The sequence below is a fragment of the Rhincodon typus genome, chromosome 7, assembly GCF_021869965.1.
Source record: "Rhincodon typus isolate 14 chromosome 7, sRhiTyp1.1, whole genome shotgun sequence".
Lineage (NCBI taxonomy): Eukaryota > Metazoa > Chordata > Chondrichthyes > Orectolobiformes > Rhincodontidae > Rhincodon > Rhincodon typus.
The window spans coordinates 22,283,654-22,302,362 of NC_063338.1; the positions used below are offsets into that span (position 1 = coordinate 22,283,654).

Sequence of the window (18,709 nt, forward strand, 5' to 3'; positions counted from 1 at the left end):
GTACAGAAAAGGTTTACTAGGATGTTGCCTAGTATGGGGGATTTTAGCTATGAAGGAGGTGGGATAAACTGGGTTTGTTTTCATTGGAATGCAGGCGGCTGAGAGGTGATCTTATAGAAGTTTACAAGATTGTGAGTGACATGGCTAGAGTGGAAAGTATGAGGCTTTTTCCCAGGGTGGGGTGGGGTCAATTACTAAGGGACACAGGTTCAAGGTGCAGGTGGGGAAGTTTAAAAGACATGCGCAAGGTAAGTCTTACACACAAAGGGTGTTGAGTGCCCGGAACGCATTGCCAGAGGAGGTGAGACACAATAGCTGCATTCAAGAAACATCTAGATGAATGCATGAGTAGGAAGGAAATAGAGGGATACGGATCCCGTGAGTGAAGACAGTTTTAATTTGGAAGCACAAAATGCATCGGCACAGCCTTGGAGGGCCAAAGGGCTGCATTGTTCTTTGTTCTCTTTTTTCTTTGTATTTAAACTACTTGACGCTTATTCCAACTGATGCCATTGCGAATTAATTAGAAATTTCTGTACATGGCAAATTTTACAATATCAAATGCTGAGGTACGTTAGCATCAGTTCCACTATTGCAAGAATTTACATAGGTTTGAACTTTTGTTTTCATTCCTGTTTAGAGTGCTAACAAAGGCGTCTGTATTCAGCATTCTGTAAAATCTCATTTTGCTCTATTTTTATACAAGTTTCCTTCAACTCACTAAAATGACTGACCTTTCTGCCTTTAAGTCCAGTAACGCCAGTGCCAGTTCTTCCATCCTCACCCTGCAAAAGTAAAAAAAGAATGCATGTAAACACTGGAACGAAAGAAATGTGAAAACTTTTAAAGCCTTGTGTTAAATTTCAATAATTTTAAAATTATTTGTGCACTTTCATTGTAAGGTCAGAATGAGGATGTTTGTTGATGATTGCACAATGTTCAATGCCATTTATGATTTCTCAAATACTGAAGAATGTGTGTCCAAACATAGCACAAACTAGACAATATCTAGTTTTGAGCTGACAAGTGACAAGTCACATTCATGCAACACAAGTGCCAGATAATGACCGTCTCCAACAAGAAAGAATCTAATCATGGCCCCTTGACATTTACAGCACGGTGGCTCAGTGGTTAGCACTGCTGCCTCACAGCATCAGGGATCTAGGTTTGATTCCAGCCATACACTTCTGGTTGCCCTTCTGTGGAAAAGATTTACAAGGGTGTCACCGGGATGAGAGTTTGAGTTATAGGGATAGGCTGGGGCACTTTTTCTCTGCAGTGTTGGGTGACCGTATAAATGTTTATAAAATCATGAGGGGCATGGATAGGGTGAATAGCCAAAGTCTTTTTCCTAGGGTGGGGGAGTTCAAAACTAGAGGGCATAGGTTTAAGATGAGATGAGAATGATTTAAAAAGGACTTGAGGGGTAACTTTTTCCTGCAGAAGAGTGTGCCTGTACAGAACGAGCTGCCAGAGGAAGTGGTGGAGGCAGATACAATTACAACATTTAAAGGACATCGAGTTGGGTATATGTCGTTTAAGGGTTTAGAGGGTTATGGACCGAATGCTGGCAAATGGGACGAGGTCAGATTGGGACGTCTGGTCGGCGTGAATAAATTGGACCGAGGTGTCTGTTTCCATTCTACTCGAATCCAAAATGTATTGTGCAACATACAAAGTCACGTTATGTTGAAAAAGTAGAGCACTTACCATTTCTCCACGTGGACCTGTTGGTCCAATTTCACCCTTTTCACCAGGATTTCCAGTTTCACCCTGTGGTGGAATAAATCAATGAAGGTAAAAAGTCAACAATCGCATACTAATAAATTTTCTCAACAATTAAACATTTTTAAAGTTGGACATACCTTTCGTCCATTTTGTCCTTGTCCGCCTCTTGCACCAGGAGGTGCAGCAGAACCAGCAGGTCCCTAGGACAAGAAAAAGAGGATTTCTTCAATAGGAGTTTGAAAATGGAAACTGGACTTCACATTAGTATAAAAACACAGCTATAGCTTCCTCTTTTTCAAATCATGGGTGCAATTGTATATTCATTGAGGTAATTGTCACTGTTTGGGAAATGGGAATAAGGTTAGTTAAAACCCCCTCTCATTTAGACCAAAGCTGGAGGATTGCCCTGGAACTCTGGTCCCACCATTGCAAGGGTAATAAAATAAAATTAAAATACTTTTCCACATCAGACTTCCAATAACAAGTTCTATCGAACGTTCCATTGTCTGTTGCCGTGATGTTCTGGCACATGTGGTCAGATCACTAACCATGTACAGTTGACTTTGAGTCTTGTAGACACAATTGCTGATGTTCCTTCAATCAGGCTTTCAAACAAGGCAAAAAGATTTCACTCTGAACTCAAAAAGGAGTATTTTTAATGTGGAAATAGGAGAGGTCAGCCAGGCAGCTTGATCTTAGCAGACTTTCCATCAATTTAGCTCATTTCTTAGCAAGCTTTCCTACAACCCAGCTTATTCTTAGCAGGCTGCCCTCCAGGCTCCGGAGGGACCGTTCCCTGCAGGACACCCTGGTCCACTCCTCCTTCACTCCCAACACATCCCCACACTCCCACGGCACCTTCTCCTGTAACTGCAGAAGGTGTAATACCTGCCCATTTTCTTCCTCCCTCCTCACCATCTAAGGTCCCAAACACACCTTCCAGGTGAAGCAGTGTTTTATCTGCACTTCATTCAATCTAATCGACTGTATTTGCTGCTCACAATATGGTCAGAAAAACAAATTCAAAGCATCTTGGAGCACCCACGCGCAAAAAATGGCATCTCATTGATTATGCCATTGTTCGCTCCAGGGACTGTTGTCACCAGAGTTATGATTGGCTCAGGTGACTGTTGGACTAATCACCACCTTATCTGATCTACAATGTCCATCAGTCTACACAGAAAGAGGAAGGTTTAGAAGAAGCAGACCAGCCAAGGTTCAACATCAAGAGCCTGGGTGACATGGTCATCACACAACATCTACAGGCCTCACTTGCTAAAAACCTACATTGGGAATATGCAGAGGACATAGGAGAACACTGGAGTCTGTTTAAATCAAGCATTCTCAGTAACTGCAATAACACTCTCAGGTACAAGTCCCAAAACCATCAGGACTATTTCGAGGGAAATGATGCAGAAAGTGAACAGCTCATCTCCAAGAAAAGCATAGCCTTCCGTGACTGGCAGAATGACATCAACTGCAAGGCCAAAAGAAAGGCCGATACCAAAGCTAAGGCTGATGTCCAACAGAGGGTCAGGGAGCTCAAAACAGATGGTGGACTGATAAGGCCTTGGAAATCCAGCAGTTGGTAGAGGCTGGTGACACAAGAGACTTCCCCAGTCCCACCAAGGCAGTATACAGTCTAAGCTACTTGGTCGAAACCCCCTGCACTGTCGAGACAAAAATTGTTCAAGGACAACAAGGCAATAAACACCCATTGTAGAGAGCAATTCGAAGAACTCCTCAACAGTAATACCAATGTTAATTTGGAAATCTCAACCAAAGCCCCCCAGGATCCATACTGGGTGACATGGAAGAACCTCCCAATATGACCGAAGTACAAGATGCTATAAGGAGCCCAATAAACAAGGCTGCTGGTCCTGATGGAATTCTTGCAGAGATCCTAAAGGAGGGTGGTCCAAAGCTCCATGAACACATACATCTTTGCTCTTGAAGATTTGACTCAAAGAAGAACTCTCTCAGGGATACTCTGATTGTGACCACATTCAAAAAGGTGACAAGGCTGACTGTAGGAATTACAGTGGTATCTCCTTTCTGTCAACCACTGGCAAAGTATTTTCATGTATCCTTGCCATTAACCGATGACTTCTGCCATTAACCGGGGAAATGCTCCTTGGATTGCAGTATGGCTTTTTCCCACCCAGAGGAATAATAGACATGATCTTCACAGCATGTCGATTGCAAGAAAAATTTCAGGGAGAGAAATAACTCTTTACATGGCCTTCATTGGCCTGACTGAGGCCTTTAACATAGCTAACCACCAGGCTCTTTGGCAGATACTGTCGTGATGTGGCTGCCCTGATAAGTTCATCAGGATGCTGAGACTGCTGCATGATGACATGTCTGCGACAGCGCTTAGCAACTGTGGATTGGAGTCTGAGCCTTTCACCATGGAGACAGCGGTCAAGCAGAGCTACATCGTCACGCCCACCCTGTTCACCATCTTCCTTGTTGCCATCCTCCATCTCACTGGTCAAAACCTGTCCAAGGGAATTCAAATCATTTACTGTATGGATGGTAGGCTGTTCAACCTTACTTGGTTCAAGGCCTAGGGCAAGGTGTCCACCACCTCCACTTTGGAGCTTCAATATGCTGGTGACAACACCATCTCAGCACACTCTGCTGAAGATCTACAGGGCATCATGGATGGCTTTGCCAAGGCACATAAGGCCTTACTACAAGGCCTTACCCTTAACATAAAAAGGATTCTAGTACTCAATCAACCACCACCCAACAGTCCCTCCACCCCTCCTACAATAAGGGTCAACAAACATCCCCTTGACAATGGGGATCACTCCCCATATCTCTTCTCTCCTCCAAGCCAACATCAATGCAAAAATGCAATACCATCTGAGCTGCGCCAGTGGAGTCTATGCCCGACTCTGAAGAAGGGTGTTTAAAGACCATGATTTACGGGCCCAGAATAAACATCTGGTCTCCAAAGCTGTTGTCTTTCCCACACGGCTATATGGAGCTAAAACATGGACCACCTACAGTAGGCACCTTAAAGTACTGGAACAACACCACCAGAGATCCCTGCAAAAAATTCCTGTGGATCACCTGGGAAGACAAACACACTAATACCAGCATCTTGGAGGAGGCCAACACAGCCAACGTTATCACCACCGTAATTCAACAGCGGGACTGGCCATGTCATCCAAATGCCCAAATCATGCCTCCCAAAACAGACCATGTACTACCCGGCTGCATGCCCCTGGTGGTCAAAAGAAACACTTCAAAGATAACATCCTGACTAACCTCAAGAAATTTCCTATCAACATCAACTAGGAGGACATGGCTACAAACCAGACTCTCTGGAGAAACATCAAGGATATCCGGAAACATCAGGAAACATCCAGCAGGGAGCTGTACGCCCCAGATACAATCTCTGCTGAGTGCTGAACAGAAGCGACTCTTGCGAAAGGAGAGACAGAAGATCAGGGAGGCCCATTCACCACTACCTCCAACCACCATTACCACCCAGCAATGCCCAAATTGCAACAGAATCCATGGATCCTGGATTGGCTTCTTCAGACATCTGAAGATGCACAAATAGATGCCCTTATGGAGGACAATCATCCTTGACCTGAGTGATCACTGATGATGATGATAGAACAAGGGTACGCTGGTAAGAAAGAGGGAGACTTGTATTCAGTCTCCTACATATCTAACAGTCTTCAGCAGGGTAAAGGATTAATTTTGAGGTGTCACAATTGTAATGCACATTAATATGCAAGCCTATTTCTGCACATAATTTTCCAAAAGCAACAAATTCTATAAATGTACAGAGGTATACCATATTGTCGAAGGATAGATGTTAACAGGATAGTAATACATTGGAAATCTATTGTATCCAACCAAACTGACATATGTCACCTTGGTTTAATTAAAAGAAAACATCTCTAACAATATACTGACAGACGAGATGCATCAAAGTGATTTTTCACTGACCTCTACGTTCTGATACAATGCTACTAACTATCGTATTCTTCCAACATCAGACTGGATTATTATGTTGTAATCCTGATATGAGGTATGAATATAATGCAAACTGAGCCCATTATTTTGTTTTTCATATAAAAGGAAACAGGAGCAGTTAGAATTTAGAATTTCCATTTCTCACTGCTGAGCTTGAGACCTGAATGAGACTGGTTACCAATTTTATGACAAATTAAGTGGGAGGTTTCAAGTGTGGAGCTAAACCCATTTAGAACTGAGTTGAGATTGTTCCAAACTGATTTAGATCCTTACGGTCAGTATGTGCAGACTTCCATCCTTTCAGTTTCAGTCTTTCAATTAGACCACGGCGGATGGATCCATTGTTTTCGTTAGACATTAGAACATTTGGAGGAAATCTTCTTAGTTGTGTACATCAAATTCACAAGAAAAAAGCGCTTACCCTTGGTCCTCGAATGCCATTTGCACCTTCTCGGCCTGGGATTCCAGAGCTTCCAGGTTCGCCCTTAGTGCAAAACAGAAATGTTCTTGCAGTGAATTCCACATTTCCTGATATTTTGAGATCTAACAAAAAGCAGCAACTACAGTCTACATTGTAAATGGAGAGCTTACTTGTGGTCCTCTAAACCCTGCAACTCCTGGAGGTCCACGCGTTCCTCGATTGCCTTTTGAACCCTGTATGTATCAAATGAAACAAGTATTATATTTATTGGAAATCGTCTAATGAGGAAACATTTTTCTTGTAAAAGGTTGGATTACGCCAGAATTGGATTTACCCTGATGACTGGAACGTAAATAGATTCAAGTACACTTGAAAATAAGTAAGTAAATTCACTTAACAAGAACATTCCCACACCTTTAGTTTTAAACATTACTTTAAACATTCCTTCAGCATTTATTCCTTTCACCACCGATGCTAAGTGGCAGCAGTGTTTACCATCTACAATATGAACTGGAGCATCTCACCAAGGCTCCTTTGACAGCACCTTCCAAATTTAAAACCTCTATCCCTGCAAGGGCAAGGGCAGCAGATATATGGGAATATGATTACCTGCAAGTCCCACTTCAAGCTACACACCATCCTGACTTGGAACTACATCATCATCACTCCATCACTTTTGTTAAGTCAAAATCCTGGAAACCCTTTCCTAACAGCACTGTGAGAGTTTTTACGCATATGAACAGCAACATTTCAAGAATGGAGCTCAGCACCACCTTGTCAAGGGCGATTAGGGATGGGCAATAAATGCCGGCTTAGCCAGTGATGTCTGTATCGCATTAGCAATTTTTAAAAAAGTTACAGGATATTCTATAACGATTTATCCTCTTTTCTAACCAACAAATGCACTAAAAATGTAGGAAAAGATAAGCAGATACATCAGTATTCACCTTATCTACTCAACAGTCCTTGCAAGTACTTTTGAAATTTCAAGTTATTCTGAATCAATTCCTTTGTTCCTTTAAGAACTGCTCACAGCTAAAGTCAGGAAATTTAAAAGCACCTTTAGGAAATTCACTATCTATCCACTGGTCTTCCCTCATCATGAGGCCAGAGTCAGAGGAATGCAGATTTATCCAAAAAAAACATAAAAATGGAAAAGGTTACATAGATAGGGAGAGGCAAAGTCATTAAGAAGTTCAAACGTAACAGAAAATTTTAGATTTAATTTGTTGAGGGACCACTCAGTGGCAACTGAATGTGATTTGGTGCATGTTAGCACTCAGTATTGGAGTTTTGGGTAGATTGCAGTTTCTGAAAAGAAGAGGGTAGGAAACAGAACAGGACAGCATTAACGTACAAATCTGGAGATGAAAACATTGATGAGACGGTTTGAGACAGGCAGCTAGCGTTGATAAGAAGGCAATAGAGTTTTTGGTAGCATTGAAAGGTGACAGCTTCTATCATCCCGATGTTCAATAAGAATAAATGACAACTGATCAAAGTGTGAACAAACAGTCTAACAGAATAGATAAGGTTGAGGGGTTGAGAGAAGTTAAGTAGACATAGAGCAATATATTATCAGCAAATGGTTGACCCTATTTCTTTAGATGACTTTGCCAAGGAGCAGCAAATATATAAGGAATAGAAAGGGCCAAAGGTAGAGCATTGGGAAGAGAAAGTATTCTGGGAATGCTCTGATATGTTGGCTATATAAGAATGGATAGGTAGCACAGGACTGAACTAGGTGGGACAGGAGGGAACAAGGCGGTTGAAATAAGATAATGGTGACGGTTGCTGTGCATTTGGCAATGTCAAAGGCTGTGGAGAGATCAGGAAGAATGGTCAAGAATAGTACACTAGTCAGTCATAATCCTCACAAACGAGGGTGCAATTTGTGATTTTGATTAGAGTCATTTCGACATTAGTTTAAGCACAGACACCTGATCTTAGAGATTCAGCGTAGTTTTGCCTATACAGACTCGATTGGCCAAAGGGCCTTTTCTGTATTGTGTGATTCTATGATTCAAATATGGAACAGTCAGAAAGGTGGAATTTTGAGGATATACAGTTTAGGGTTTTGCAAATTGCTTTTGCATCTCCAACTTCCCTTTCATTTCCAGAGATACAAGTCTTGCGTTTATATAGATCTTTTCATGACCACCAAATATCCCAAAATGTTTTAGCACTGTTGAAGTGCTTTTGAAGTATATTTGCTGCTGTAATGTAGAAAACACAACAAGACCCCACAAACAGCATTGTGATCATGATCAGCTAATCTGTTTTTGTAATTTTGAAAGAAAGGGAAGAAGTTGCAACTGAAGCATTTGAACTGATTTTCTGAATTTTAGTGAATAAAAAGGTCAAGACCCCCTTGCACTTGTATTGCAATATTGCATCTTGTAAGTCTCAGAGATTTGCAGAACAAAACACAAACGTAGTTCAGCAATCAGTTCCATATCTTCTTTCTTTCTTCACCAATTTCTTACCAGCCCTACTTTTGTGAAGACTCTGATTCCATGCTAGGTTATGGCTTGACAGCAACCTGTCTGCTTTTATTACCTTACCCATGTGAGCCAGGCAATGAAGGTCAGGAAGCTCTTCAATAATGGGGCCATCAGGTCCAAGCTCAACCTGTCCACAACTGATGGATATGAAATCAGAAGCTGGAAAGCTAATCATTTTCCCATCCTTCATTTCAGAGCATTGAGGCTAACCCAAGCATTTTCACTAGTCTGATTAAGGTTAGCCAAATCAATACAGGCCAGAAGATGAATTTGGAACATCTGGCCTATATGGCCCATCTAAGCACTGGAGAAAACAACTGAATGATCAAAGGAATCCATGTCTTGGTTAACAAAAACAGAAGTTGCTGGAAAAGCTCAGCAGGTCTGGCAGCATCTATGAAGAAAAGTTTGAGTAAACATTTCGGGTCCGGTGACCCTTCCTCAGAATTTGTCTTGGTTAGTCCTGGTTCACAAACACTTCAAGATCTTATAGGAGGTGTATCGTACTTGAAGAGATTGAATTTGACATAGCTATGCATTTTTATTTCAAACATCACTAATGTGCCTAGCCTCACTTTTCAAATTTTGCAATGTATTCTACACTGAGTAGCCAGGTGCTTCTGCCTTAATTATGTGTCCTTGCTACAGTGTCTGTAATGCACATACCCAATGTAATAATGGATTGTAGACTTCTTAATCATGTTATCTTTCGAAGATTGACACATTTGACGGTACCCAATGCCTGACGCATATTTCTTATGCTTGTGTATCAGTGAAACATTTCTTCTCATGCAGCCTTATTATGTGATTCTTCCAGATATTATAATTACTATATTAAAATTATCTATCATATATACAATATTAAATATAGAATAATAAATATTGTCCTAAAGAAAATGCTATAATTATGTTCTACATAAACAACTGAAGATCTTTGATCTCATATATTAATTTATACGTAGCACAGCTAATACATTTTGAACAAAATTATCAATAAAAATGTAAACTGTACTCTTGCTCCTGGTGGTCCTCTGCGGCCTTGAGTTCCCTGTAATGACAAAATTCAAGCCAGTGTTACTGCTGTGAAATGTTAATAAGAAAATTGTGCTGTCAATATTAAATAGTTAAAATAAAGTTTGTACTTGCTGGACACACAACAGTGTGATTAATTCTCAAAATGTGAATGCAATGTTTGTTTTTTCATAAAGAAAAAGAATCATTTTTTTGCCAATATCATCGGCGAGAAAAGTCAGGAGAAACATGTATTAATAAAATCTTTGTTTCTTTTCTTTAGATTTCACAATGCGGTATTTTCAAACTGAGAGATTTCTTTCGCGTTATTTATGTCATGTTTCTACTCAAAATTGTAAGTTAAGCATTCATAAAAAGATTGCCATCTCAAGGAATATGAAGTGGTTTGCAAAATGGGGAAAGTAGACTTTGTAGGTCAGAGGGAACTTTCATTTTGAACTGAGGACACATGATTATTAGTTTTACTTGCCCCTCTTCATCTAAAACACTGGTGCTAGCTTACCTTTGAGTATCTCACCTAAATAATTGTCTTTGAATACATGTAGATGGATTACCACATGGCTGTTCTATAACGGTAAGCATCATAGATGAAGTTGACATTATGCTCGCACAAAGCCGAGCTTTAATCAAAGATAAATACTACTCTGCCTGGTGAATTCCAAATTGACATCTTCAGGATACCAGAGCCTAACATTTTTTTGTGTACAGCCAAAAGTTTACTTACCCTGCGCCCACTTGCTCCAGGTGATCCTGGACGGCCACTGGCACCAGTTTCTCCCTACATCAAAATTAAAGTTACAAATATACCAGTGAATTTACCTTTGTCTGAATATTCAGACAATAGAGCTATGGCTTATTGTATATATAAATTTACTCAATAGATAAGATTTAGAGAAAGCAATTATGCTTCCAATTGAAGGATCAATTTTGTAACATAATGTAAGTATTTAGACAATATATACATTACCACCAAGCCCATGTCACCCCTCTGCCCTTTGTCTCCTTTCTGAATATTCGTGAGTCCTGGTTCACCCTGCAAAGCCAGAGCAAATTGTCTAAAAATATGCAATATAGCCTCAAATATTAATCTTTAAAAATGTTTTCAGAAATATAGTGGGTTACTGTTACATCCAGTTCATAGTAAACAAACTCCTAACGACTTTCATAATTTTGCCTTCTCTTACAAGGTATGTAATTGGAATAGATGTTTCTTCATTTGGGATCCCTGAATTCAGTAACATTTAATCTCTATGACTCTATTTACATTAGATGCTTATACAGCAGTCTGAATGAGATAGAATTTTGGCACTCAGTGTGACGAGGCTAGTTTGGGGCTGTATGTTTGCTAATGAGACAGGTAACTCAAGTTAGGAAATTTCCTGCCTTGCTGAATCCAATTCAATCGAAATACCTGGCAACATGCAATGTGAAGTTGATTGAGGGAGATAATCTTGGTTGGGAATCTATGGTTAATGCCCTGCTCTTATGAAAGTAATGCCATGGAATCTTTCAATATTCAGATGAGCAGGTAGATGGCTATTGCTTTATATCTCATTCTAAACGTAACATCTCTGACTGTGCAATACTCTGTCAGCACTGTGATCGAGTGTCAGTCTTGGTTTTTGTGTTTAGGTCCTTGAGTGGAGAGGAAGGTAGTGCACCACCTGGATGGGACTTATTTAAATTGGGATTGGGGTCCTAGATTGAAGAATAAATAGAGTGGTTACAAGAACTCTAAATTAGTAAGTTGAGGGAAGAGTCCAGGTGAAAAAGATATTATAAGTAAAACTGGACAAATAAGCAAATGTTACAATCAGAGATTGTGCTCAGGCACCAAAGGTAAAGGGGAAACTGAAAAATGGAAAGTAACTAAACAAGGAGCAGGAAGAATTCTATCAGTAAAACCTCAGAACTGTATGATAGGTTTGAATTTTTTTTTCCTTTGTTTATTTGTTCCAGGATGAGGGCATCGCTGGCTAGGCAGCTTTTATTGCCCATCCCTAATTGTCCAGAGGGCAGCTTAGAGTCAACCACATTGCTGTGGGTCTGGAGTCACATGTAGGCCAGACCAGGTAAGGATGGCAGTTTCCTTCCCTAAAGGACATTAGTGAACCAGATGGGTTTTTCCGACCATCAACAATGGGTTCATGGTTGCCACTAGATTCTTAATTTCAGATAATTTATTCAATTCAAATTTTACCATCTGTCGTGGCTGGAATCAAACCTGGGACCCCAGAAGATTGTCTGGATCTCTGGATTAACAGTCCAGCGATAATACCACTAGTCCAATGCATATCTGGCCGTATGTACAATTATTTATACAATTCCACAGAATAGAAGAAATAAACTGAATGAACTGCAAGTGCAAATGTACTTTGGAAAGTGCAACATATTAAGGCTACAAGTACCAAGTTTATAAGGTTGTTGTGTTTTAAAGTGTGTGTTTAATTTAGGGTCAAATGAAGGGGGTTGCAGTTCAGGTAACCCATTCTGAATTCTGCTTACAGTAAAACTGGGTGGTTTGATTATTTGAAATTAAAGAGGGGCCCAGATTATTTTCCTGGGATGAAGATGCAAGGCTTGTGGGCAACAGCAGAAGACTCCATGCTAACCATGCTAATCACCAAATTGCGGGGACAATTTGAGATTGTGAAAAGTTCTACTTTCAATCGGTTACTTGAATCCAAGATTGAGTAGAGTTACGGCCTATAAGTCTTTCTAATCAGCCCACATGATTCACAGTGCCAGTGAGATTGGTTTTGAGATAGGAAGAGTGTCAAAGACACGACAGTCTGCCAGGATCCAGAGGAGAGCACAACCAACCTCAATAATTCACTGCATAGGAATATGAATGGTACCTTGCACTCAGATTGGAAACAATAAAGTTGTGAAGTGTTTAAACAAGGCTGGAGTATTCTCCTAGTTTGAATTGGAGATAGAATCCCCAGAAAAACACTCATCATGAAAAATAATTCTGCGGTATGAAGATGCTACACTTGAAAAGAACAGGAATAAACCCAAAGACCTACTTTCAAGAGAATTTGAATGTTTACTTCTGAGAATGTAAGGTATAACTATGGAGTTGAATATGAATGTAAAAGATGAAAGTTTGATTGTGTAGTTTAAAGTATGTTTTGCCTGCAAAAATAATGTTTAGTCAATTTTGCTTTAATTTGTTTGTTATAGTGAAACATAAAATCTTGCTTTTGCATCCTTTCAGTTGTTCACTGAAAGTTTGAATTTCTGTCTTTTTTTTCAAATTAACAGCCTTTATGGGGATTATTATGGCTACAGGATGATTAGGACTAAAATAAGTGTTACAAAGGTTCACCAAACTAATTCTAGATTGAGGGACTGTCCTGCGAGGAAAGTTTCAATTAGTTGGGCCTATTTTCTCCGGAGTTCGGAAGTATAAGATTTGATCTTATTGAGCACACAAAATTCTAACAGGGGTTAAAAAGGTTAGATGCAAGTAGAATGTTTACCCTCGCTGGGATAGAGATTGGAGTCTAGAATCAATGGAAACAGGGCTCAGAATAGGGGCAAAGCAGCTAAGACTGTGAAGTGGAGGAATCTTTTCACTCAAAGAGGAGTGAATCTTCAGAATTTTCTAGCCTAGACGGTTGTGGAGGCTCAGTCATTATGTCCAAGACAGATTATTAGATTTCTACATAGTAAAATCACCAAGGGATATGGGGCTGATTCAGAAAAATAGTGTTGCAAATGAAGGATAGCCATGATCTCATTGAAGTGCAGAGCAGATTCGAAGGGCTGATTGGATTACTCATGTTCTTATTTTTTATGATCTTATATATACCAGGCTAAAGGGTAAAACAGTAAAGATAGGGACATTGGTGGAGGGGAAGAATAGCATCAACAGTTAAGTCAGAAATCATTTCAATGATAAGAGAGGATAAACATATAAGTAAGCGAGCAGTCAAGGCATTATGGATATAGTTGGGAGATATTACAGGATTATACGTTCGTATGGGTGCTGTGTAAATCCCTTGGGATCAGCGGCAAATTGATAGGTTGCATAAACGCAAAGGTTAAGCAAACCTGCAGCCAAGGCACAACGGTTTTGTGGTTGTAGACTTGCTTTCTGGGCTGGTGGGTTTGATTGCAAATATTTCGTCACCCTGCTAGGTAACATTGTCAGTGTGCCTCCGGTGGAGAGTCGGTGTTCTGTCCCGCTTGCTATTTATATGCCTCGGTTTGCTGGGGTGGTTGGTATTACTTCTCAGTGAGAAACAAAACCGGAAGTAATACCCACCACCCCAGCAAACTGAGGCATATGAATAACAAGCGGGACAGAACACAGATGCTACACCGGAGGTGCACTGGTGATGTTACCTAGCAGGGTGATGAAACATACAGAAAGCTTTTGGCTGTGTGTAAAAAGAATTTATTGGAAATTGAATGATTTTGGGTGTTTTACGTATGGAGTCCCAAAAGACATTTGATAGTTCTCAATGACTATTAGTGAACACTGAAGTTCATGGAACTGAAGACAAATTATTTACTTTATTAGGAAACTTAAGGCAACAGAGAGCAAGGTTAATTGATGAATAGTAATTGAAGCTTGATCAATTCATTTACTCATTTTAAATCTGAGATTGATACAGTTTAGTTAAGATAAAGACATTCAGGGATATGCAGAAAAGGTGATTTTATATAATTAGGTCACAAATTAGTCATCATTTCATTGAATGGTGGAACTGTCTTGAGTTGCTAAATGATCAACTCCAGATAAATGACATTAATAACTTTATTGTAAATACTCATGCTGATAAAATGCTGATACAAGAAATTCTCTGTAGATTTACATGAGATTCTCGTTACAGCTATTAACACAAATTAACTCTTTAGATACCGCAAATTTATATCAATCATCTTTACTTATATAGTCAAAAGTAATGGCCAATATGCAATGTTGTAATTATGTTGTTTAATTTGACTGAATGCAGGTATAAGGAACAAGCATTATGTTTTAAAATTAGTACACAACCAAACATTTGGGCAAACGTGTGTGTTGGGTTGTGCCTTTAGCTATCAAATAAATTTGTCTTATTTTACAGTAGTAATTCAAATTTGCTTTGCTAATATTATTCAATACCACACTAGTTTAGTTAAAACATAATAGATGGACAAATATTTTAGAAATATTTAAATAACTTACCGGGTCACCTCGATAGCCAAGATCACCCCTTTCTCCTTTTCCACCTTTCATTCCTTTCACTCCCTGTGGAAAAAAAATGGACTCATGGTTTACTTTGTTTCCACGTTTATCCACCAATTTCCAACATTGCCTATCCATGCAAAAAACTACTTATTCTGATTAGGTCCACCATTATCCATATATATTTATCATCATTCCTATCTATCAGTTTTTGCTGCTTTTGGTAACCCTTCTTTTTTCTCTGCTTTCTATCAATTTTAATTTTGAACAGAGAGGCATAAAACAAGAACAGAAATTGCTGCAGAAACTCAGCAGGTCTAGCAGCATGTGTGGACAGAATGCAGAGTTAAGGTTTTATGTCCAATGACCCTTCTTCAGAACCAAAACATTAACTCTGCTTTCTCTCCACAGGTGTTGCCAGACCTGCCGAGTTTCTCCAGTAATTTCTGTTTTAGTTTCTGATTGCCAGCATCTGCAGTTCTTCGTTTTATTTTAGAGAGGCATGCAGATATGTGTAGTTGTTATCTACTCAAGGGAAGGTCATTTGCTCATTTCCCTAATTCACACAGAACCATGATTTCCTTTCCAGGTAATCACAGCAACCTCTCATTTACAACTTCAATAGGAAATTAGCAATATGACCAGAGCAAGGTTACATGAGGTCGCTTCACTTTAACTTCCTCATATGCGCTTAAAAGAAATACATTTTCTTTTTTCACCCAGAGGGTTGTAGATATATGGAACATGCTGACTGAGAGGGGGTGGACACAAGTACTCTCAAAATATTTAAGAAACATCTGGATGAGTATTTAAAATGCCAGGGCATAATAGGCAATGGACCAAGTGCAGGTAAATGGGATTAGTGTACCTTGACAATTGCTGGTCAGCATAGACAAGGTGGGCTGAAATGCCTATTTCTATACTGTATGACTCTATGATCCATGCTGAAGGACTCCCTTACTGTCAACAGGTATTGTCCCTCAAAGTTTTAGCTCTTCTGCCAGCATCATTGAAAATTTGTTGGTTTTGCCATTTGTTATAGCACATAAGCCTATATGGAACACTAATTTGGGCTTCAGGAGACTTACATAAAGGAATCCAGGATCACCCTGCAACCTACATTAAGTTTATAGGCAGACATACGCATAAATAGACAAAATGGATGATTTTGACAAATAGTGTTGAAGATAATTACTACTTTCTGATGTATTACCATTTTTAAAATACTGTTTAAAATGTTTCACTTGGAGTTCATTTGAGATAAATGCAAGGCACTGCATTTTGGAAAGGCAAATCAGGGCAGGACTTATACACTTAATGGTAAGGTCCTGGGGAGTATTGCTGAACAAAAAGACCTTGGAGTGCAGGTTCCATAGTTCCTTGAAAGTGGAGTCGCAGGTAGCCAGGATAGTGAAGAAGGCATTTGGTACGCTTGCCTTTATTGGTCAGTGTATCGAGTGTAGGAGTTGGGAGGTCATGTTGTGGCTGTATAGGACATTGGTTCAGGTACTTTTGGAGTATTGAATGCAATTCTGGTCTCCCTCCTGTAAGAAGGATGTTGTCAAACTTGAAAGGGTTCAGAAAAGATTTACAGGGATGTTGCCAGAGTTGCACGGTTTGAGCTATTGGGAGAGACTGATCAGACTGTTTTCCCTCGACCGTAGAAAGCTGAGGGGTGACCTTACAGAGGTTTATAAAATCATGAGGGACATAGATAGATTGAATAGCCAAGGTCTTTTCCCATGGGTAGTGGAGTCAAAAACTAGAGGGCATAGGTTTAAGGTGAGAGGGGAAAGATTTAAAGGGGACCTGGGGGCAACTTTTTCACAGAGGGTGGTGCGTATATGGAATGAGCTGCCAAAGAAAGTGGTGGAAGCTGGTACAATTACAACTTTTAAAAGGCATCTGGATGAGTACATGAATAGGAAGGGTATAGAGGGAATTAGGCCAAATTCGGGCAAATGGGACTAGATAAATTTAGGATATCTGGTCAGCATGGACAAGTTGGACCGAAGGTTCTGTTTCCATATTCCATAGCTGTATGACTATGACTCTATGATGCAAATACTGCCGAGAAGATAAGCAAACTTACTGATTCTCCCAAGTTGCCTCTTTCTCCTGGTGGTCCTGCTGCTCCATTTTTACCCTGCATAAAACATGAAACATTTGGTGTATCTGTAGTAGTACGAACATAACATGAACAAGTCAAATGTTTGCGGTTATTCAAATTAATAAAACAAGCAAACACGTACCTGTTCCCCATCTATTCCATCAAGACCAATTTCACCCAGTTGACCCTAGGAAAAGGAAAGGCCAGTAAACATAAAACATTAATACAGGTGAAGGTCATTATGCCCAACAATCTTATTTAGATTTCTTTTCAATTCCTTTCCTTTCAGAAAAAAACATGCACTCGCTTCTTGAACCAACAATACCACATGAGAAATTGCAACAGACGTAGCTATTCAATCCTTCAAATTTCCTGTACGATTCAATAAAATCTTTATTGATCATCTGCATTAACTATAGCTTTCCACACTATCCCACCAATCCTTAACTCTTTGACTACCCAAAACTCATTAACCTCTATCTTGAGTACACTCAACAACTGACCACCCACAACTCTCTGGCTTAGAGGATTCCAAAAATTCCCAAGTAGTTTAAGGGAAATATTTCTCCTTATCTCTGCCTTCAATAATCAGTTCCTTACTGAGAAGCCAAGCTCTAGACTCTGCAAGATAGACACACCCTTTCTCTCACTGAATTGCTGACCACTGGTCCTTCTGAGCTTGAGGGCCTGCTCCTGGCTTTTCTGTGTTGACAGTTTATCGAGTGTCCTTACTTAAAAAATAGAGCCTCCCTTCTTGCAGCTAATTGGCTAATGTGGGGAAAACCACAATGAGGTATTGCCATGTAATGTGTGGTCATGACCCCTCATTTGATCTGGCTTTGGAATATAGATCCAAAACACATAATTCTCTCCATAGTACCTGTTCAGTGGCACTTCATTTCCACTTCCCCCATGATAATTTCTCCTGTCTCTGCCCGGAAGAAACCAATGTTTTCTTTAGCTATTCTTCTTTTTTTATAAACTTGTGAAAACTCTTTAAAAGCACTTTTCAAATTCCTACATAGTTTACTCTTATATTCCAGTTTCCCCTTTTTCTCAATTAGTTACTTGGATTCTGTTGGTTTCTAAAACTCTCCCAATATTTAGGTTGACTATTATGTATTGCTACTTTTGTAAGCCTCTACTTTTAATCAAATAATAACTTAATAAATCCCAGATAGATCTTTTACACAGATGTTTATCAATGGAATATGATGTGGTGAACTTATTGAGTCACTTATGAAATGCTTTCACTATGAATCTATTGAGGGTTATAGAGACAGGGCTGGACGATGGGATTGGCTGGATAGCTCTATCGAGATCTGGTACAGACTCAATGGGCCGAATGGCTTTCTTCTATACTGTAAATTATACAATTGTTATGTACTTTCATAACTTTTAATATCTACCCAATCAATCTCAGCCATTTTTGTCTTCACCCCTTTATAATGATATTTCTTTACTATAAAGTTATTAACTGATACTGTTTCACAGCACACTCCTAGATCTAAAAATAGCCTGTTCCCTAGCTGGTTCCTGAATCTGCTCTAATCATTGAGTCGCCATGAAGAAGGCTATTTTTGGTCCACTGAGTTCATGCCAGCTCTCTGTACAGCAATCAGTGAGGCCAGTTTTCTCACATTATCCCAGCAGTTCTTCAAGTTCACTTATTTTACCAGTTTATCCAATTTCTTTCTGAAATCATTGATTACCTCCACTTCCGCTACCATTATGGA

General features: G+C 39.6%; 1 protein-coding gene across 8 annotated transcripts in view; it reads right to left on the reverse strand.

The window, feature by feature from the left end:
• LOC109937504 (collagen alpha-3(VI) chain-like) overlaps positions 1 to 18,709 on the reverse strand; it is a 747,545-nt gene that overhangs the window by 37,582 nt on the left and 691,254 nt on the right. For all 8 annotated transcript variants that reach the window (XM_048599140.1, XM_048599146.1, XM_048599141.1 and 5 more), the window contains 11 exons: positions 17,116 to 17,160; positions 16,956 to 17,009; positions 14,864 to 14,926; positions 10,652 to 10,717; positions 10,409 to 10,462; positions 9,665 to 9,700; positions 6,319 to 6,381; positions 6,149 to 6,211; positions 1,866 to 1,928; positions 1,711 to 1,773; positions 735 to 785 (listed from right to left, as the gene is read on the reverse strand). In XM_048599140.1, the coding sequence (XP_048455097.1) occupies positions 735 to 785; positions 1,711 to 1,773; positions 1,866 to 1,928; positions 6,149 to 6,211; positions 6,319 to 6,381; positions 9,665 to 9,700; positions 10,409 to 10,462; positions 10,652 to 10,717; positions 14,864 to 14,926; positions 16,956 to 17,009; positions 17,116 to 17,160 (621 nt within the window). The remainder of the gene's footprint in view (positions 1 to 734; positions 786 to 1,710; positions 1,774 to 1,865; positions 1,929 to 6,148; positions 6,212 to 6,318; positions 6,382 to 9,664; positions 9,701 to 10,408; positions 10,463 to 10,651; positions 10,718 to 14,863; positions 14,927 to 16,955; positions 17,010 to 17,115; positions 17,161 to 18,709) is intronic.